A 17,920-nucleotide genomic window follows, 5' to 3' on the forward strand; every position below is an offset into this window, starting at 1 on the left:
TAACAAGAAAACTGTAACAAATCTTTATAATTTAAATAGAATTTATAAAATCTATTTAAAACTTACCCTCCTCAACAATTTAACGACGTAATATGTCTTTATGTAAAATGACAGCTAAAACAGGGTTGGAATTGTATTGTTACGTAACATTGAACGCAAATATACATGGGTTTTGGTCTGACATATTTCACAGCCATTGCAAATAATTTTCTGCGTGTTTTTGTTGCTGTACCAGTGCACCCAGAGGAAATAGTACATATATACAATTCTTGCACCATGCAAGAGCAAGAGAATACCCCTATTATATATTAAAATATAAAAAATGCAATAACTCCCCTGCAAGACGGGTAGCTGTTAGCAAACGTGTAAGCGGCTTGTTATTGTTCACTTTTGCATTCGCTAAAATATTTGTTACTTTTGTTCAGAGAGTGGGAAAAAAGTAACACATAGCTATTTGATGTTCAATGGTTATCTCGCTCTAACCAATGGCAAATATCGCATGCTGCCTTGTTCTAACAGAATACATGCATTTGTTAGCAAATCTCTTCACTGTATGTTACGGGTAACAAATTCTTTTGTTAGCGCATTGCTTACCTATGTGTTATGGATAACAAAAAGTATTTGTTACCCGAATATCTGTTAGTGTTATTATTTTCGTTATCAGTTTGTTACCTATAACATATACGCATGTTAGCAAGAACAAGCAGTAACAAGATTATCTGTTACCCATTTGTTACTTCCAGCAAATTCAATTCTTTTAAATAAAATTCAGTTTTTTTTATTATTTCGCTTTATTTAATAATAACATCACAATAATCAAATATTTACTTAAACTAATAGCGAGCTCCACGTAATGCTCGTCCTCCAAGTCACCGGTGATGCGGCTAATTGAATGGTGCGTCTTTGTTATACGCATCCAAACGCTCCAAATGATTTCTGTAATATTAAAAATTGTAATTACTCACACGACATTCAATTCACAATGCTTACCTTTTTCTCGTTGTTAATCTTTTTCGTTTACTCTATATAAAAGAAATTAATAACATATATAAATGTATATAAGAAATTACGTATAAAATATCAAATAATGAAATAACGAACTTACCTCTTTAAAAACCAAAATAAACTGTGCTTTTCGTTTTCTTCTTCTTGAAAAATTGGGCATTCGTCTCTCCTATTCTAGCAAGTTAATATTACAATATGTTTAGAATGTCGATAGTTTTTCTCTATCTTACTTACGTATTTTCCCATTCAATTGATAATTCCAGAAAATGTAACAGTGTTAGTGAACAGCTGAAAATGTTTCAATATGTTTGTGCAATCTGTTACCTCCGTCTTGCAGGGTCAGTACTAATTCAAGCTAAAAATAGTAGCTCTAAATAGTTCTTATTGCGCTCGGGAACGGGAATATTTTTCTTACACAAAACTTTACCCTTCATAAAAACTGTGTAAAATTCATTGTTTCTGCAAAATCAAAGTTCAAACTTCTGAAACTTTCATAAACGCTTATTTTAAAGATCACAGTCTATTTTGGGGAGGATGGAGTCATGTGTAGAAGTTCACGCAAGTGAGGAAAGTTCTCTGATCGCCATTCACTTGGGAGTGGCCAGAAACGATTATTTTACACATGGCTCAAGCAGCTCACAACTTCCGGTCTTTGACCAAGTATCCTCTGGGTAACCTAAGAACATCCGTTCGAAGGCGAGCTAAAGTGAGAAGGCGAAACATCCCCTTCATAGGGTTGTGCCTGGGTTTGGGACACGCCACGTAAAAAAACACCCCCAATGAAAAGGAACAAGCCTCGGATGAGAGACCCCCCTTTTGATGACGACCATGGCAAACGAAATAAGGACTACGATGTCAGGGCATGCACCTGGAATGTCCTGACCCTTAATTGGAAAGGTGCCGCTGCCCAGCTGGTTGATATCCTCGCGAAAATGAAGGCTGACATCACCACCGTCCAAGAAATGCGATGGACGGGACAAGGACAGAGACGAGTAGGTCCTTGTGACGTTTACTACAGTGGCCATATAAAGGAGCGCAAGTTTGGTGTTGGATTCGTGGTGGGAGAGAGACTCCGTCGCCGAGTACTATCATTCACTCCGGTGAATGAACGTCTAGCCACAATCCGCATCAAAGCGATGTTCTTCAACATATCGCTGATTTGCGCCCACGCCCCGACGGAAAAGAAGGACGATGTGACCAAAGATGCCTTCTATGAGCGCTTGGAGCGCGCTTATGAGAGCAGCCCCCGCCACGATGTCAAAATCATGCTTGGCGACTTTAACGCCAGGGTGGGCAAAGAAGGTATATTTGGCACTACGGTCGGTTCATTCAGTCTCCACGACGAAACATCCCCAAATGGGTTGAAGCTGATTGACTTCGCCGGGGCCCGAAATATGGTTATCTGTGGTACTAGATTCCAGCACAAGAATATACATCAAGCTACCTGGCAGTCTCCGGATCGAAAAACCACCAACCAGATCGATTATGTTGTGATAGACGGAAGACACGTCTCCAGTGTTCTAGACGTGCGTACGCTCCGAGGACCAACCATCGACACGGACCACAATCTTTTTGCAGCCAAGATTCGCACCCACCTCTGTGCAGCAAAAAACGCACGTCAACAAACACAAGGAAAGTTCGACGTCGAGAAGCTGCAATCACAACAGACAGCAAAACGATTTTCTACTCGGCTCGCACGAGTGCTCTCTGAGAGCACTCGTCAGCAACTCGGTATAAGGGAACTGTGGGACGGTATTCCAAACTCCTTACGTACAGCTGCAACCGAAATCATTGGTTTTCGGAGAATGCAAAAGAACAGCTGGTACGACGAGGTAGAGGACGATAAGCTGGTCGACAGGGGTAATGCTCGAAAATTCTATGAAAAAATGCGGCGGCTTACAGAAGGTTTCAAGACCGGAGCATACACTTGTAGAACCCCCAAAGGTGATCTAGTCACCGATGCCCAGAGCATAGAGGACGATAAGCTGGCCGATAGGGGTAATGCTCGAAAATTCTATGAAAAAATGCGGCGGCTTACATAAGGTTTCAAGACCGGAGCATATCCTTGTAGAACCCCCAAAGGTGATCTAGTCACCGATGCCCAGAGCATACTTAAATTATGGAGGGAACACTTCTCCAGCCTGCTGAATGGCAGTGAACGCACAACACCAGGAGAAGGCGAACCCGATTCCCCAATCGATGACGATGGAGCAGACGTTCCATTGCCCGACCATGAAGATGGATTACCGGCCGAGCTATTCAAACACGGCGGCGAAGAGCTGATAAGGAACATGCATCAGCTTCTTTGTAAAATATGGTCGGACGAAAGCATGCCCAACGATTGGAATTTAAGTGTGCTCTGCCCAATCGATAAAAAAGGAGACCCCACAATCTGCGCCAACTACCGTGGGATAAGCCTCCTTAACATCGCATATAAGGTTCTATCGAGCGTATTGTGTGAAAGATTAAAGCCCACCGTCAGCAAACTGATTGGACCTTATCGGTGTGGCTTTAGACCTGGCAAATCAACAACCGCCCAGATATTCACCATGCGCCAAATCTTGGAAAAGATCCGCGAAAGGAGAATCGGCACACACCACCTCTTCGTCGATTTCAAAGCTGCTTTCGACAGCACGAAAAGGAACTGCCTTTATGCCGCGATGTCTGAATTTGGTATCCCCGCAAAACTAATACGGCTGTGTAAACTGACGTTGAACAACACGAAAAGCTCCGTCAGGATCGGGAAGGACCTCTCCGAGCCGTTCGATGCCAAACGAGGTTTCATACAAGGCGACTCGCTATCGTGCGACTTCTTCAACCTACTTCTGGAGCAAATAGTTCGAGCAGCAGAACTAAATAGAGGAGGTACCATCTTCTATAAGAGTATACAGCTGCTGGCGTATGCCGATGATATTGATATCATCGGCCTTAACACCCGCGCCGTTAGTTCTTCTTTCTTCAGGCTGGACAAGGAAGCACAGAAAATGAGTCTGGCAGTGAACGAGGGCAAGACGAAATATCTCCTGTCATCAAACAAACAGTCGTCGCACTCGCGACTTGGCTCTCACGTCACTGTTGACAGTCATAACTTTGAAGTTGTAGATAATTTCGTCTATTTAGGAACCAGTATTAACACCACCAACAATGTCAGTTTGGAAATCCAACGCAGGATTGCTCTTGCCAACAGGTGCTACTTTGGGCTGAGTAGGCAATAGAAAAGTATAGTCCTCTCTCGAAGAACAAAAGCCAAACTCTATAAGTCGTTCATAATTCTCGTCCTGCTATATGGTGCAGAGGCTTGGACGATGACAGCAACCGATGAGTCGACGTTACGAGTTTTCGAGCGAAAGGTTCTGCGAAATATTTATGGTCCTTTGCGCATTGACCACGGCGAATATCGCATTCGATGGAACGATGAGCTGTACGAGATATACGACGACATTGACATAGTTCAGCGAATTAAAAGACAGGGTCATGTTGTCCAGATGGACGAAAACACTCCAGCTCTGAAAGTATTCGACGCAGTATCCGCCGGAGGAAGCAGAGGAAGACGAAGACCTCCACTCCGTTGGAAGGACCAAGTGGAGAATGACATGGCTTCGCTAGGAATATCCAATTGGCGCCACGTAGCGAAAAGAAGAAACGACTGGCGCGCTGTTGTTAACTGGGTTATAATCGCGTAAGCGGTGTCTCTAATTAAGAAGAAGAAGTTTATTTATGGATTTCAAGTTTATTTAATGTTCTATTGTATACTAAATTGTAAATAATAGTGAATTCACTCTTAGCCTGATGAGAATAATATGTATTTTTTTTTTTTTTAATTTTAAAACTATTTGTATAGGGCTATGTTCGTAAATGCATCATGACTTGCAGCATAAGCAACCGTAGCAACACTGCAAGTTTGACGTTTGATACTTCTTATACAATTTTTGACAATTTGCAAATACATTTGTTTGCATTTTTGAACGCGTATGGTACTAAAATGGAAATTTTGCTGAATCTAACACTAGACGAAATTTGTGAGCAAAGAAATGATAGATTTTCTTTAAATTTAAGAAAAAGAAGGGTATTGAAGTCAAAAAGAAAAATTTGTAGGTACAAATGTTTGTCTTTAAAAAGAAAAATACCTAAAAACAAATCATTTATTAAAACAATAAAGTCGTTTCCCGAGGACATATTCAACCGCACTCTCAGCAATAACTGCGTCTCCGCATTACTGAGATTTTCACTAAAAATTTAAAAATAATAATTTATACAATTATTATTAACATAATTTAACTAAATTTCAATACAAAAATTAAAATAAAACAGTTTTGCACTTTTCGTCCGACATCGTAGTTAAATGCAGTAAACAATTTTTTGATAGAAATTATGTATGACAGTTGATAGAAGTGTTGCTTTTTTGAACGCTTGATTATTGCAGTGTTGCAATATTGCATTTCTGAACGTTCTGTTTGTTATGCAATCGTCATGATGCGCGTCATGATGCATTTACGAACATAGCCTAGCTGTTCCCGTATTTTTATTCAACCTTTCTTTATTAACAGTAAATTGCAAAACCGAGTTGCACGGCTTTTGTAAACGAGAGGACCTCATCTGAACGCCGTCTTTATATGAATTATGCTTTAATTCAACTGATACTACATAATTTATAAGAGTGCAATGCAAATGAACACTCACCATCGCTTCTATCGTTCGTTACATGGGATATCCGCGAAAATTGGATTTTTCCCATAGGAAATGAGCGTATTGCTTTCTTACAACGCACGGTTGCCAGTCTCGATATTTTCTAGTAATTAAAAAACTCAAACATTCAAATTTTTTACAAACTTACCCGAACGTTACACGATCAACAAATTGCTTCAACTTGCAATACTATCACACTTTGGCAACATTTTTTCAATATCCCGGATTTAACACGTTTAAGAAACTTATTTCCAGTTGCAATACACCACATTTTTCGAACCTGAACGCGTCAATGGCAAGCTGAGAGCATTTACTAGTGAAACTATTTTTTATCATATGAAAAGCTGTTAAAGCACACGCGTATGCAAGCGATATTTGACGCAATTATTTTAATTTTGTTTTAAATTTTTCTAGATTGAATTTCAAGTGTTGATATAAAATTATAGTAAAAAACAATATTCTGATATCTTCCTACTAGGTTCTGCTGGTTTTCCATTTCATTACTTTTTCATTGTTTTTTCTTTGTGAGAATAACTGTTAATCTTTTTCTTCCTGGTTGATGTTAAGACACAAGGCTAGCAGACAAAAAAGAGATCCTTAACTCATCTTTCAATAGAAATGAGACAGCAACTGCAAAACCTTAAAAACTCCAGAATTTTGTAAGTTATTAGTTGACAGAGTTCAGGAGGTTTTGACGTTTCACAACTGAAAACAAGGGACGGACAGATTGAAATCCTGCCCAAAAATACGTAAATAGTGAGATTTGTTGGCGCCGGTCAAGACCAATAATAAAAAATGTAGAACAAATAAAATGCAAAATGTAAATATGTTTGATGAAACATTTTGTAATGTAGCGCAGTATATTATTAATTTTCCATTCAAAATTTTTTAAAATATTTATTAATTGAGAACTAACCAACTTAAATGGGTTTATTAACTATTGAAAGTTCAAAAGTCAGTTATTTTAACATACCATAAAAATATTTAAATAGTTTCTCACATATTAAACAACCACTAATGGTAATTTATAATCGTAATAGATGTTTTAATTTAAATTATTATTATTGATGTTTTTGTGCGAGAATATATTGCCTTGACTGTTGACTACCATAAATGCTGTGCCGCCCCATTGGGTAATATTGCCGCTGATAAGATTAACGCGATATTAACTATTACGTGTAGGGACAGAAAGTAATCATTACATATCAGATATTTATTACCGACAGTTCCTACCATTTATATGAAATGAGCGTAGTTCAATTATTATTTTTAATATTACTAACACAATTTAGTAGCATTATCCATTATTCAAAAGCCGATGACGTGCTAGGATGTGGAGGCTTTATAAAAAGTCATGCAGAAATTGATTTTTCCAAGGTAGAAGTAAAGTTGTAAGTAAAATCAATTGCACCATGATGTTCACATGATTTGTCACTTTACTTTTGGCTACTAACCTATAACATTTAAATAATTTACTTTTAATTAGATTGACAAAACAAGGCTCTTTAAAGGATAAAACCGATTGTTCTCCTTCAAATGGATATTATTTTTTGCCTATTTACGATAAGGGTGAATACCTCTTACAAGTCTCGCCGCCTCCAGGTTGGAGTTTCGAGCCACAACAGGTGGAACTTAATTTTGATGGAAGAAATGATATTTGTAGTCAAGGCAAAGACGTGAACTTTGTGTTTAAAGGTTTTGGTATTACTGGAAAAGTAGCCCTTGCTGGTCGAGATAATAGTGGTGTGCAGGGCGTAAGCGTTCATTTAATTTCGGAAGCTGAAAGCGAGGAACGTCTTGTTGTGACTAATACATATGGAATTTTCTCCTTTACCCCCATAATACCAGGAAAATACAAATTGTATGCTACACATCCGAGATGGCATTTTTCAAAATCGGAACACAACGTTTTAGTGGAAAGTGGCAATACTGAATTGCCAGATAATTCATTGGTTGTAGGAGGTTTTGATGTACTCGGGCATTTTAATTCGAATGGTCAATTGATCGAAGGCATTAACTTGGCATTATTCAGAGAGAAAGGGGTAAGATTATATTATTGTACGTGTATGTGATTACCTAATAATCTTGATTTAACTTAAAAGCAACAACTTTCATTATTGTGCGACCAAGGAAGACATGTTGAATTATCAGTTAATAATTTAAATTATGAAACACATTCGTCTTGCCAAACTTCAGTGGATAAGAAAGGTAATTATATATTCAAAGGAGTTCCACCGGGCAAATATTTGGTGGAACCAACTGTGGAAAATTCCACAAATAAATTACACATAACACCAATATTGATAGAATTGGAAGTGGACAAAGATACACTCTTCATAAGAGACGAATTTAAAGTAAGTTTAACTTAATTTGATTTATTAAATGGTAATAATAAAACTGTTTGTTAGATTACTGGTTTTACTGTAGCTGGGAAAGTACGTAATTCACATATTGGATCACCTATAGAAGGTGCCTTAATAATTTTGAATGATGAAGTTGTAGCAAAATCGGAAATAGATGGTAGCTATACGTTGGAAAATATAAAGCCTGGACATTACAAACTTCGAGCAGAATACCCACACTATCAGTTCAGAGAACGAGAAGTCGATTTAAAGATAAATACAACAAATATTGATGCTATAGTGCCTATAGCTTTCGAAGTTTGTGGAAAAGTAGTTTCACAAAAATCGTATGTTGTTGGTATTACAAAGCATTCATCCGGTTTTCACACAACGGTTTCGAGCAAACCTGAATCTGGAGATTGGTGCACATATTTATCAAGTGGAAAATACAATATTGAAGTCCTGACAACAGACTCAGATAAAACCAGTGGTATACAATTTTTCCCACTACAGCAACAAATCGACGTACAATACCAACCGCTCAAGGATATTTTATTTTCACAACTACGTGCGACTTTGTCTGGAGAAGTAAAATGTCTTCCTGATGCTCCTGAGGCATGCACTGCAGCAGAAATTACACTGCATTCATTAAATTCAGAAGGGCAGCGAACAGGGCAAGTGGAAATGTTAACAGCAAAAGGTAATTATTTTGAGAAAAAAATGTAACATATGTAATTTACAATTATATCCATAAAGGTGGCAAGTACTTATTCAAAGACATACTTCCGGGTGCGTATGAGTTAACTATAAGTCAGGAGAACTTGTGTTTTGATTCCACAACGGTCTTTGTCAACGTTGCTACAGTTACACAAACTGCACCACCCTTTCTTCAAAGAGGGTATGAGGTTACTGTAATTTCGAGCCATCGAGCTATTGTAAGGTGAAATGAAATGAATGGATTTGATAAAAACCTAATACACACTTTTCTACAGATGAAATATTCTTACACAGGCACAGCAGTTTCCGTTCAGCAACAACAGTTATCAGTAGATACTCTGAAATTACTTACAGGTGTGAACACATTTTGTGTTCCTATATTCGGGACATACAAATTTAAATTGGAAGGTTGTCATTTATATGATGACAATCTACCTAAAACGTTTAATACTGCGGATAAAAAACCGGTTATAGTTACTGCTATGGCCCATAAAATAGGTGTGCGAATACTTTCTTCAGAGGCAAATATAGATACTCTACGTTTAATTGTGGAATCGAAAACTCTTGGCAAGAATGTTATAACACCATTCGCTGAGACTCATAAAGTGGATGGAAAATATGCATTCCGATATGATACTCACTTGCAACCCCAAGAAATAATACATATTACACCACAAAGCGATTTGCTACTTTTTTCTCCTCAAACTAAGGAATTAATAGGAAGTAATGATTGTGTAGACATTGCATTTAATTTCATCGCTACACGAGGCTTAATCATAAAAGGAAAAGTTGTGCCTGCTCTAGCAAATGCTACAATTATTTTAAATCATCCAGAGAATCCAGAACTGGCTGCACAAATTTTGCATAGCAATATTAACGGTGAATTCACATTTGGACCTATTGACGAGAATCTCAAATATGAATTAAAAGCTGAGAAAGAGTCATATGTTTTCTCTGAATTCAATTGGGAGACATCTTCATTTCAAGTGCATAAATTATGTGAGATTATTGTGAATGTCAAAGATGATGATGGCAAAATATTAAGTGGTGTTTTACTGTCGTTAAGCGGTGCAGAAAGTTATCGTAGGAATTTGATTACCACAGAAGAGCCTATTAATTTCCATTCACTTTCACCATCACGTTATTTTTTACGACCCATGATGAAAGAATATAAATTTGAGCCTTCATCGAAAATGATTGATATCAAGGATGGGGAAACTCTTAAATTAGAATTTATGTAAGTATTAAAAATAGAATTTAAAAAAGTTAGTATTTTAGTTTGATTGCCTCAAATATTGTTTAGCGGAAAACGAGTGGCGTATTCCATTTTTGGATCGATAAATTCGCTAAATGGTGAACCTTTCGGGCAAATAAATATCGAAGCCTTATCTGACGAAAATTGTCAACATCAGCAAGAAGAAACCACAAGTGAAAATAACGGGCAGTATCGTTTACGGGGACTGCAACCAGGCTGTACTTATGTTTTAAAACCCAAAGATGTTGATAGGCCTGATTCAAATATTGCACGCTCAATTCCTGAAACTCGGATCGTAGAAATAGCGCAAAGTGATATACGCGGAGTAAATTTTATCGCCATAAGTCCTATAAAATTCGTTGATGTAATAGTACGTATTAGTACTACCCTAAATGATCACTATAAAACATTTAGAATTTTGATGTACCGTAAAGGTGCATCTGATTCACCGATTTACTCGCAACGTATTGAAACTCCTTTAAACATGAAATCAAATTACAATCCTGGCATTATGGTATTTCTTCCGCGCATACCGCTGGATGGTAAGAGCTACACAGTGGAACTGAAATCGACGCTTTCCGATAAGACTTATTCTTATATATTACCATCGGAAACATTTGTGGCAGAAACTAGCTCTATATTTATTGAAATGAACTTCAAACCAGAGGTTCGCACAGCTGAAGCGGATTTGAACCAAAATTCAATTTCAGCTCTAATTTTAGTGGCTTTAGTGTCAATTGCTTTCTTTAAACAAGATATTGCTATGGACTTCCTAAATTTTGTTTGGAATAAAGGAAATGACATAGCTCGGGGTTTTGCACAAAAGCAGGAAAGCAGCAGGAAAAAGGAACTACGTAGTGTGGAACCAATAAATCAAAAAAAAATTGATAAAATTGCTGATCAAATAAATTCAGTAACCAAAAAAAAAGCTAAAAGAATATAATCCTAACCCAGTATCAGTCGTTTGCAGTACATAGAATTATTTTCGATTATCTAAATAAAATATTGACGCAAATTAAGTGTTTTAAATTTATTATCCAATGTATAAAAATAAAAGTACACTTTTAGAAAAAATAAATTATTTAGATCAAACCACTAATCGTTTTTCATTAAAAAAAATTAAATACTGCTTAGCTTTAGTTAGCAAATATATATACATATATATATATAGTACTTAAGTTTAACGATTATATAAATAACACATTAATAAATTATTTTTAAGTTTAGTGAACAACGTGTTCTAATGGCTATACATATGTACATATATAAGTTAATTTAGAGTTGTTCGTACATTCGGGCAATCAGTTTAATATACGTTTCGTTTCAATATTTTTTGAGCCATCTAGATTACTATGTCTAAGGAATTTTATATACCTACTTTCCGCTTGTAAATTCCCTTCATTTTGAATTTCCACATTAATGCTAGGATTATTAACTTGACTTTCTTCTGAACTGCCGATAATTTCATTTTCATCTTGAGTGGCAGTAGCACCGCTGGATTCTTCTGGATCTTCCGGTGATACCGGATCCGAGGAATTTTGCTCTATAAATTTACACTCTGAGTTAACCGCAGAGCATTCAGTGAATGATTTCGCCCGACCAAGTTTATTGCGAGCATTCATGTATTTTTCAAAAAACCCACGACCCAAAATTCGAAAAGCCATACCGCTAAGTGGATTAAGTCGTGATCGAAACTCCATCTCACAGATGAAACGTCGTCGACAAGCCATTGAATCCAGGCCTAAGAAGTCAAACATCAATTCGGCAATTCTGAAAACCGAAATTATTGTAAATAATATTTAAAAATAAGTAAAACCGAATAAATCTTATATGATAACCTAATTTTGCCGTTTTTGCTGATAGAAACGGTAATGCCTCTAACCAAGATCAGCGAATGTATGAACATACCTATCCTCGGTTTTTCCTAAATATTGTTGACGTTTCACTCTTGTAGAGTAATTCACACTCCTACGACCGACCCTGTGAGTGTCTGCTGCCGTTGGCGGTACTACTTCTGCAGTAGCCGTAATATCTTGGGAATACGATCCAGCGTAGGCAGAATAAGGATCAACAGAGTCTGAATTGGAAAATGAATGATCGAATTGGTGCGAATGATCGAAGGAATAAGGCACATGATCGTTAGCAAATGCAGGCCTATGGAATAAGTATGAATCGTCTTAAACTTTTTGCATTTGAATTATTTTGTTACAACTTACGGCGGATGATCATAAACAATTGTGGGGGAGTCATGAACGATACCGGTAGAACATTTATGAGGCCAGGCATATCGTAAAGCTACGAATATCGCACTGCCAACGAAGAAGCCCACAACAATAAGTTTCACTTTAACCCAATAGGCAATAGCCAAAGCATGCCATCCCCAAAGGTACCCTGAAAATAAAGAAACATACATTTAAATATTTGTATATACATATCTGGTATCTTTGATCTTAAGAGTATTACTTATGTATGTATGTATACATATTTTTTAAATTTATTGCTAAATAGTAATATCTAACCGATTCCTAGTGCAATTGGCAAAAATCGGCCAATGTCGATCCTTTAAAAACTACCTTAGTATTTATTAATACATTGTTTCGTACTGCTTTTCTATTCCAAATAAAATAAATACTTAATTCGGAATTACATATTGTAGTTATTTCTTTCTGTAAATTTTAAAATAATGTTATTAATTACTGTTATAACATAACACTAAACTTAGTTCTTATGTTAAAAGGAAGATGCAAATCACAATACGTATGTACATACATACATACATATATGCAAATTTCTTTCTTTTTATTAATAGTCAAAAATTAATAAGATAATATTATAACGAAGAAAAAAACATATTTTTGAGTTTTCTCCAACCAATTTGGAAATCAATCGCTATATACATATGTACGTATGTACATATGCATGTATATACAAGGTCAGTCGCAAAAGAAACAGAACTTTTTAAATACAACTCTTTCTGGTGGCGCCACCTATTGGTGGGTATATGAAATAAAAAGTTTGATCTCTTGTTGACATTTCGCAAAAATTTAAGGCAACTGGATAACTACAATCGATGTTATAGATCAAAAAGTGACAGCAGCTTTTGGACATCGGTCGTAAAATGCATTTTGAACAAAGAGCAAATATTAAATTTTGTTTTAAACTAGGGAAAACGTTTACTGAAACATTTCACATGATGAAATGTAATGTGCATGAGTGGTTTAAGCGATTCCAAGAAGGTCGTGAGGACCTCTGTAACGATCAGAAGTCGGTCGTCTTCAGAAGTCAAAAATAAAGACAATGCTGATTTGTTTTTACGATTCCGAGGGTATTGTACACCGAGAGTTCGTCCCACCTGGCAAAACGATTAATACTGTGTTTTACCTTGGTGTTATGAAGCGTCTTTTGGCACGCATTCGTCGTGCTCGACCACAATACCGTGAGGCAGGGCCCTGGCGCCTGTTGCACGATAATGCGTCGTGTCACCGGTCAACGCTTGTCACTGATTTTTTGACAAAAAACTCCATATTAACCATTAATCACTCACTCTACTCACCTGATCTGGCACCCTGTGATTTTTACCTATTTGGAAAACTTCATTTGCCCATGAAAGGACACTGGTTTCAGGAAATTTCAGCTATCCTAAAGGCGACGACCGATATTCTCAAGAGCATTCCGAAAAATGACCTTACACACTCATTTAAAATGCTAATTGACCGGGCTAAACGCTGTATCGAAGCACAAGGAAACTACTTTGAATAAAAAAATATAACTTTTGAAAAATATTAATTTTTTGTTGTTTTTTTTAACAGTCCTGTTTCTTTTGCGACAGACCTTGTACATATGTAGATGTCCTGCAGCGCTAAAAAACTATTCGGAAAAGTATTTTTTGGCAAAATTTGAAAATATTACTATCAAGCGGAACGATTGGTTAAGATATATGAATCAAACAAAGTGAATAGCAGGCGTCCAATTGAACCTCTTGACACAGTCATGAAAGTTCCAAAGGTTATCATTTTGGACACTTTTCACGTGATTTGTTTGCGGTACTATACGTTTTCGATTAGTATCGTCGAATGAACCTAGTTTTTTTTAATATAGTCTCACAAATATTAGTTTCCATATCATATATCTTAGAAACATGCAATTCAGGATTTGCCTTAATAAACGCAAAATACTGTAGTAAAGACTCTGTGAAATTTCGAAATAATCAAGTCTATACATTGTAAATATATATCATATTCAAATTTTAAATTAATATTTCCAAATAGTCAGTCTAAAATATAGCCGATCAATTCAAACTGCTTAATCTGTGTATCTTTAAGCGCATTTACCTCAAAACAACTTTTTCTTTTCAAATTCTCTGGAGTTGTATTCTGTATTCTGCATATTTTTCTCTGTACAATGATTCTTCAATATTCAATTGATAAATCTATATGTATATTTAATGTATATGATAAATATAAATCATAGAAAATTTGAAAAGATTTTATACTGTATTTGGCGGTCACACTACGTATGCCCGGAACTTAACTTAAACTTATCTTCTGATTCAACATTATCGGTATGATCTATGATAAAAGATCTTAGTACGACTAATTTAAATATTTTAAACTTTAACGCAATTAACAAGTGAAAAAATAAATACCTAGAATGCCTTCCAATTTAAAGTGACCGATGCCGATGTAAATTAATCGGTCGGGCTCTATTAAATTTGTTATTAAATGATTAGTATATTTTTTTGTATATTTTATTGTTATGATGTTAATGCAAATACTTGTAAACGGCTCATTAATTTTTTTTTTCATTTTTGCCATGGTTATTAAATGCTTAATATACTTAAATATACATATTTATGTATATAAATTAATTAATTCAATTAGTAAATATTCTTTTTTATTGGTTGACAAACTTTCAACATATCATATCAGTAAACATCGTAACATGTTTACTTTTTCTTATCATATATTAAAAAGGTACCACTTCACTTTCACCTTTCACATTGATACCAACAACTAATATCAAGTCTCTCATGTATTCATACTGTAGATAAATAAATTTGTACCGATTACCTGTGATTTGCTCTATCTTTGATAAAAAGATTTCACATGTGTAGCCATAATAAATAAACATGCACGAAAGTAAGCTAGACCATTATTGAAAGTGAAAAGTGATAATTAATCAACAAGACCGCTTAAACTTTTCCTAAAACTGGTAATCGTGACACAATATTTATAAATGTAACCACGGAAACCATCGTGGTCATCACACACATTGTGAAAAAAACTATTACGTGAGTGAAAAGAGTTAAAATATATTTTTTGAGTTATAATTAGTAAGTAAATTTTGAAATCAAAATATTAAAAAATAAATCACGAAGTAAAAGTCGGCGACACTGAAAATTAAATTTTGCACACGTCTTTTTCTACCCAAGCCACTGACTGGTCAAACTCAAGTACAAAATGGAAAACTTTTTATTTGTCAAGGTATAAATAGCTTATAGCTGCCACGCTAATTACTACTAAGAACTGCTCACGCCCTTCCAATGTTTTCTTAAAATCAATTAAGTAATTTCTTACATAATTTATGATGATGATGATATTTCCTTGTCCTAGCTTCGAACTGTAAGTCTGTAATATGGCTTCTATATGACTGGCTTCCTTCAATTTTTAACGAATTTTCTCCGTGCACCATTGCAAAATACACAACAAGAATTAAACCCAACAATATAATTCTATTCATTTTGTTAAATCACTATCAAACAAATCATACACATATAACTTTCAGAATCTCTTATAATTTTACTAAGCCTTTACACAGATTTTCATCCAAAATGCAAAGGGCAACAGTTACCACTTCACTGACATCCGGTAAGGAAATGTACTTTGTTTTTATATCCGATAGCATTAACGTGAAAATATTTAAACCACAGGTGATAATTCCGCATCTAATTGTTAAGCAAATAAAACTTGTTCATATGTACGTGTTATCACTTTTGCGATCGCGATTCTGTGGAAGCCCTAACAAAAGCTACGCAGCGTGTACAACTCATCAACGATCCACTAAATGTTAATAGGTATATTCGTTTTATGATTTGTATTGATATTGATTTCGCTCTGTATGTAAGTATAAAACATCGACTAGTTAAATTTAACGCTTATTGAGTGAACGAATACTATATATAAGAAATACTGGCAATGGTACTTATTGCTTATTACCTGACTCTTATATAAAATAATTTTCGTCCTTTATACTATATATTTTTTACATTATTTATAACAACTATGTTTTGCTTTGTTACTTTCAATAATGTCGTAATCGCATGTTATATTTTATAATGAACTAGCGGTCCGCCCCGGCTTCACATGGATATCATTGAATCAATCATTTCAAAAGTTATATTTCCCTGTAAACGATATTTGTTATATTATGGCAGTTGGTCATGAGTAAAACATTATTTTCGTGGGTCAATCCCTACTAATTCGAAAGTCTGGCCTTGGGACTTGTTTAAAATTAAAGCGAAAAATGTTTTTACCGGAAATTGAAGCCGTTTAAATGAGATTGGCAGATCACTTGGAATCTTCGGTATATGAGCTAGTTGACCTGCTGCTGGGCCGGTAATAATGGTTGCTACAATTAAATTGTCCTTCAATTTCTTAATAAGCAGCCTAGTCCCGTTGCACAAGCTTGGAGGACTTAAATTTCTCAAAAGCATAATTGGAATTCCAATTTTTAAAGCCAATTTATGTGGAGGCAGTCTAGAAGGTTTGAGGTTTAATGAATTTAAAAACTCCTAGAGATAATGAGTCATTTATTTCGTTGACACTGTCATACCTGGGTGACATTATTGCCCAAGAACACAACCATTGAAATTCCTTTTCGTGCAAATTCTCGATGTCAAAGTATACTGCACCTATTAAAATTTCTAAACTATTGACTATTTGGCCTAGAGACTCATCCAGAAGAATATTACAATTGCTGCTTAAGTTTGGAGTGGAAAAAATTCCTTGCCCAAGCTTAAGGATTGCTGTGTTAAATCACTGTCATGGATTCCATGAAGATGAACTCTCATATTCGTAATTCGTTATTTTATATTTTCAAACGAAGTCCATAAGGGCGACGGTATTAAGCATGCTTTGATGATATCTGCTCGCGTACCTCTGTTAACGACATAAAGAGTCTGTCTGAAATCTCCAGCAAATACAATAGCTACCCCGTTCATGAGAGCAGAGGAGTTTCTAAGGTCTTTTCATTCTATAACTCCCGCCCTTATCAGTGTGTTGCAGATTAGCTAAATGTTAAATAACATTATCTGTTTAAATTTAACATTCTCTGTTATAAGCAAGTAATGAATTTGTTTTTTAATTTACGCTCTGTAAGTCGGTTAAAAACGAATATTTTTTGATTTTTTTTACAAACCATCTTCATTGGATTACCTTCAAAGTGGTTCAGGCCATTTTTCATTCAACCAAATTTTTAATTTCAGACAAAAATTCAATTTATTTTTAAATTGTAAGTCGTTAATAATATATTACAATATTAGCGTTAATATCAATTAAAGTACGACGTACAAATTTATTAAAGGAAGTATTCTTTCTGTAAAGATTTTGTAGACTATAATACATTGTACAGACATACTTGTAACTAAATAATCAAATGGTTTACATCACCGCATCAAATTCAGTGTATTTTATAGTCTAAACTTTATGCAATGCTACAAAACTTATTAATGGGGTCTTGATTTCATACAATCCTTGCAATCTAACTATCGATCAAATCACCCTTTAATTAACCGAGATTCGCTTAAATTCTCTGCATTTCTTAGCGGGGCATATCGACAGGCATATATGATTTCTAAATATCCTTATTGGAAGCAATATTGCCGATGTATATAGCAATATACATAATATTTAGCAAT

General features: G+C 35.4%; 2 protein-coding genes across 3 annotated transcripts; one reads left to right on the forward strand and one right to left on the reverse strand.

Annotated features, from left to right (window-relative positions):
- Window positions 1–6,891: 6,891 nt before the first annotated feature.
- LOC126754409 (nodal modulator 1) lies at window positions 6,892–11,100 on the forward strand. Its single transcript, XM_050466335.1, has 7 exons — window positions 6,892–7,082; window positions 7,178–7,733; window positions 7,794–8,045; window positions 8,100–8,733; window positions 8,790–8,968; window positions 9,026–9,987; window positions 10,054–11,100. Exons 1-7 carry the CDS (start codon window positions 6,937–6,939, stop codon window positions 10,946–10,948), a joined length of 3,624 nt encoding a protein of 1,207 aa, XP_050322292.1. The 5' UTR covers window positions 6,892–6,936; the 3' UTR covers window positions 10,949–11,100.
- Window positions 11,101–11,122: 22 nt separating this feature from the next.
- On the reverse strand, window positions 11,123–15,744 carry LOC126754419 (uncharacterized). Of its 2 annotated transcripts, none has more exons than XM_050466366.1 (4): window positions 15,582–15,744; window positions 12,222–12,396; window positions 11,914–12,159; window positions 11,123–11,775 (listed from the first exon to the last, which is right to left on the reverse strand). In XM_050466366.1, exons 1-4 carry the CDS (start codon window positions 15,742–15,744, stop codon window positions 11,307–11,309), a joined length of 1,053 nt encoding a protein of 350 aa, XP_050322323.1. In that variant the 3' UTR covers window positions 11,123–11,306. The 2 variants fall into 2 exon arrangements, with proteins under 2 accessions (XP_050322323.1, XP_050322324.1); XM_050466367.1 differs by lacking the exon at window positions 15,582–15,744 and adding an exon at window positions 15,075–15,173 and having other exon boundaries at window positions 11,130–11,775.
- Window positions 15,745–17,920: the final 2,176 nt, after the last annotated feature.

This window comes from Bactrocera neohumeralis, chromosome 4, assembly GCF_024586455.1.
Source record: "Bactrocera neohumeralis isolate Rockhampton chromosome 4, APGP_CSIRO_Bneo_wtdbg2-racon-allhic-juicebox.fasta_v2, whole genome shotgun sequence".
NCBI lineage: Eukaryota > Metazoa > Arthropoda > Insecta > Diptera > Tephritidae > Bactrocera > Bactrocera neohumeralis.

Excerpts from the sequence above, each read along its gene's own strand:
- LOC126754409 (XM_050466335.1), top strand. The coding sequence starts at position 6,937 with ATGAGCGTAGTTCAATTATTATTTTTAATATTACTAACACAATTTAGT. Across the intron at positions 7,083-7,177 it reads TCCAAGGTAGAAGTAAAGTT|ATTGACAAAACAAGGCTCTT; the intron begins GTAAGTAAAATC and ends ACTTTTAATTAG. Across the intron at positions 8,046-8,099 it reads TCATAAGAGACGAATTTAAA|ATTACTGGTTTTACTGTAGC; the intron begins GTAAGTTTAACT and ends ACTGTTTGTTAG.
- LOC126754419 (XM_050466366.1), bottom strand. The coding sequence starts at position 15,744 with ATGAATAGAATTATATTGTTGGGTTTAATTCTTGTTGTGTATTTTGCA. Across the intron at positions 12,160-12,221 it reads ATTGTTTATGATCATCCGCC|GCCTGCATTTGCTAACGATC; the intron begins GTAAGTTGTAAC and ends CTTATTCCATAG. Across the intron at positions 11,776-11,913 it reads TTAGGAAAAACCGAGGATAG|AATTGCCGAATTGATGTTTG; the intron begins GTATGTTCATAC and ends TTCGGTTTTCAG.